Raw genomic sequence first — 2,246 nt, 5'->3', positions numbered from 1 at the left:
CTGTAAATTGTGTCTTGTCTGATTTCTGTTGCCTTTTATATTCTAATTATCAAACCAAAACGTAAGGGAAAAAGGAAGAGGGTTAATTCATTGTTGTGTGACTGTCGTGCAGTGTCAAAACGAAAAAAATGGACCCTGTAACGCCCTCCCCTTTTTGTAGTTGGATCTTCATGCCGATTATTTTCAAAAAATAAAACATTATGGAATTCAAATAATAAGAGGAGACCCGTGATTCTTTACTATTGAACGTAGCCTTTACAAAAAGTTTCAATTAAAGCAAAACAAAAATTAAGGAGCCACAAAAGCAGCTTCTTTTGCGTCAGTAATGAGGCATGTTAATTTACCTTTGCACCAAGTTTAGGAACTAAAAGAGAGTTGTATAAATTGAGTTTGGAAAGCGCATGAAAGAAAAGAGAGAAGGGGCGTTGCAATACTGGAGGAAGAGGCCCCTCCAATGTAACTAAAATCAGGGTTAAGTACACAAAATGATTAATCCTTTAAGTCATTAACATAGATCAAATTAAACAAAAATGTAATATTCCCTTTCACAATTAGACTACCCTCGCAAATGATTCTTGTTCTTTTTCTTCTTTTCCTATCAATTGTTACGTTGGCGTCTAGAATGGGCAAACTAATAAATTTCAAGACATAATTGTCAACCAAGTACCACTTTGCTCAAAATCTTCTCAATCAAGTACTATATATGTATGTACATCTGTATTTTGGGGGAGGGTTATAGCATCAAAAGTTGTCATCTCAACTACTTATTTCGTTACTTTTTTGAAAAATGTTTTTTTTTTTATACCAAATACGCCCTAATGGGCAAAGAGAAGGGGGGAAAACAGTATAGTCGTATGGAGCAGGGTGGTCATGTTACAGTAGTTTAGTTATATATAATTATGGATATCGAGTTGGAGCTTAGGTATAAAGTTTTCATTATTACAAAGTGTTTTTTCTGACGCATATTCAAATTAATCAACCTTAAAACAGGTATCGGGAAACCAAAAAACAGAGCTATATAATTTTGGACATGGTGTGTACCCATTGATACAAAGGTCCAAAATATAACTGATTGGCATCACATGCTAAAAGAGTTGGAACACCAAAAGTATTCGGCCCCTCCATGTGCACTACCTCCTTCATCTTCACTCCTCACTCATCGCCAGCTTATATATATTTTACTTAACAAAAAGATGCACCTTTTTAATTTCTTCTACACTATAACTCAGCCTTTAAAATTAAATCACTTCTGAAAAACAGAAATTAGTGACAGAAAGATTTAGAAGCTAAACAAAAAAATTCGTTGTATCAAGAAATTATATATGTTAGCTACAAGCTATTTAACGACAAAATTCATAGGTAGTTTCAGTGTTGAACCAACTCAATCAAGAACATATGCATGAAGTTAATTATTCTATCATATTGAAGCAACTTATACAGTGTGGAAATTATACAACTTCTGAGATAAAAACTAAGGCAACTACTACAAACACTGCAATGTTGAGATAAACTGTTAGAGAAAGAGCAGAAGAAACAGGTGAAAAAGCAGAAGGTGCAAGAGCAGCAGAATCAGGGCCAATAGGGAACATTTCATCATCTGGATTTTTGCTAGGATTTGAAGGAATAGTAGGCACAGAAGAAACAGAAGAAGCAGGAGGTACAACCCCACCAGGAGAAGGCAAGAGAGGTGCAATATCTGGAGATATCTCTGAAAATGGAGATGAGGCCACTTCCACTGGTGGATTTGCAATAAACTCTACTGGGGTTGCTGATATTAATCTGGCCATAATAAATATTGCTGCTACAACAACAAAGCAAAAGTTGCTGCCCATTCTCACACCTTGAATTCAATTCAATTCTTTTCTCTTACTAATGATGAAGAAATCAATATCACATAACCTTTTTTTTCTCTTTCTTTCTTTCTTTCTTGGAGAAAGATTTGAGAAAGTAGGGTTATGGGGGGCTATGATTAAAGGTGACCAAAAGGTTTGACAATTTATATGAATTGTGTGAGTGGTATGATTTATGTGTACAGGTTGGCATGTTAGGAAGTAGACAAAAATTCTCTTGGTGATTATGATATTTTATTCTTTTAACTGCTTTGTTTAAATTATTACATGCTTTTATCTAAAGGGTCTTTTATATAGGTTCTGATCTGGGATCCTCTCAAAGTTAATTATTGGGCAGTGGGCTATATTGCTTTTCTATTGCCCTAGTTGCAAATCACTGTTGGACTTCTGCTGTCT

At 34.8% G+C, this 2,246-nt stretch overlaps 1 protein-coding gene across 1 annotated transcript; it reads right to left on the bottom strand.

Annotated features, from left to right (window-relative positions):
* Window positions 1-1,448: 1,448 nt before the first annotated feature.
* LOC104237149 (classical arabinogalactan protein 25-like) lies at window positions 1,449-1,832 on the bottom strand. Its single transcript, XM_009791239.1, has one exon. The coding sequence runs from the start codon at window positions 1,830-1,832 to the stop codon at window positions 1,449-1,451; it is 384 nt and encodes a 127-aa protein (XP_009789541.1).
* Window positions 1,833-2,246: the final 414 nt, after the last annotated feature.

This window comes from Nicotiana sylvestris, chromosome 4 (assembly GCF_000393655.2).
Source record: "Nicotiana sylvestris chromosome 4, ASM39365v2, whole genome shotgun sequence".
NCBI classification, from domain to species: Eukaryota; Viridiplantae; Streptophyta; class Magnoliopsida; order Solanales; family Solanaceae; genus Nicotiana; species Nicotiana sylvestris.
The sequence above is the reverse complement of the archived record's forward strand: the minus strand, read 5'-3'. Positions and strand labels throughout refer to the sequence as shown.

What these genes read in the sequence shown, in the direction of transcription:
- LOC104237149 (XM_009791239.1), bottom strand. Translation starts at nt 1,832, where the DNA reads ATGGGCAGCAACTTTTGCTTTGTTGTTGTAGCAGCAATATTTATTATG.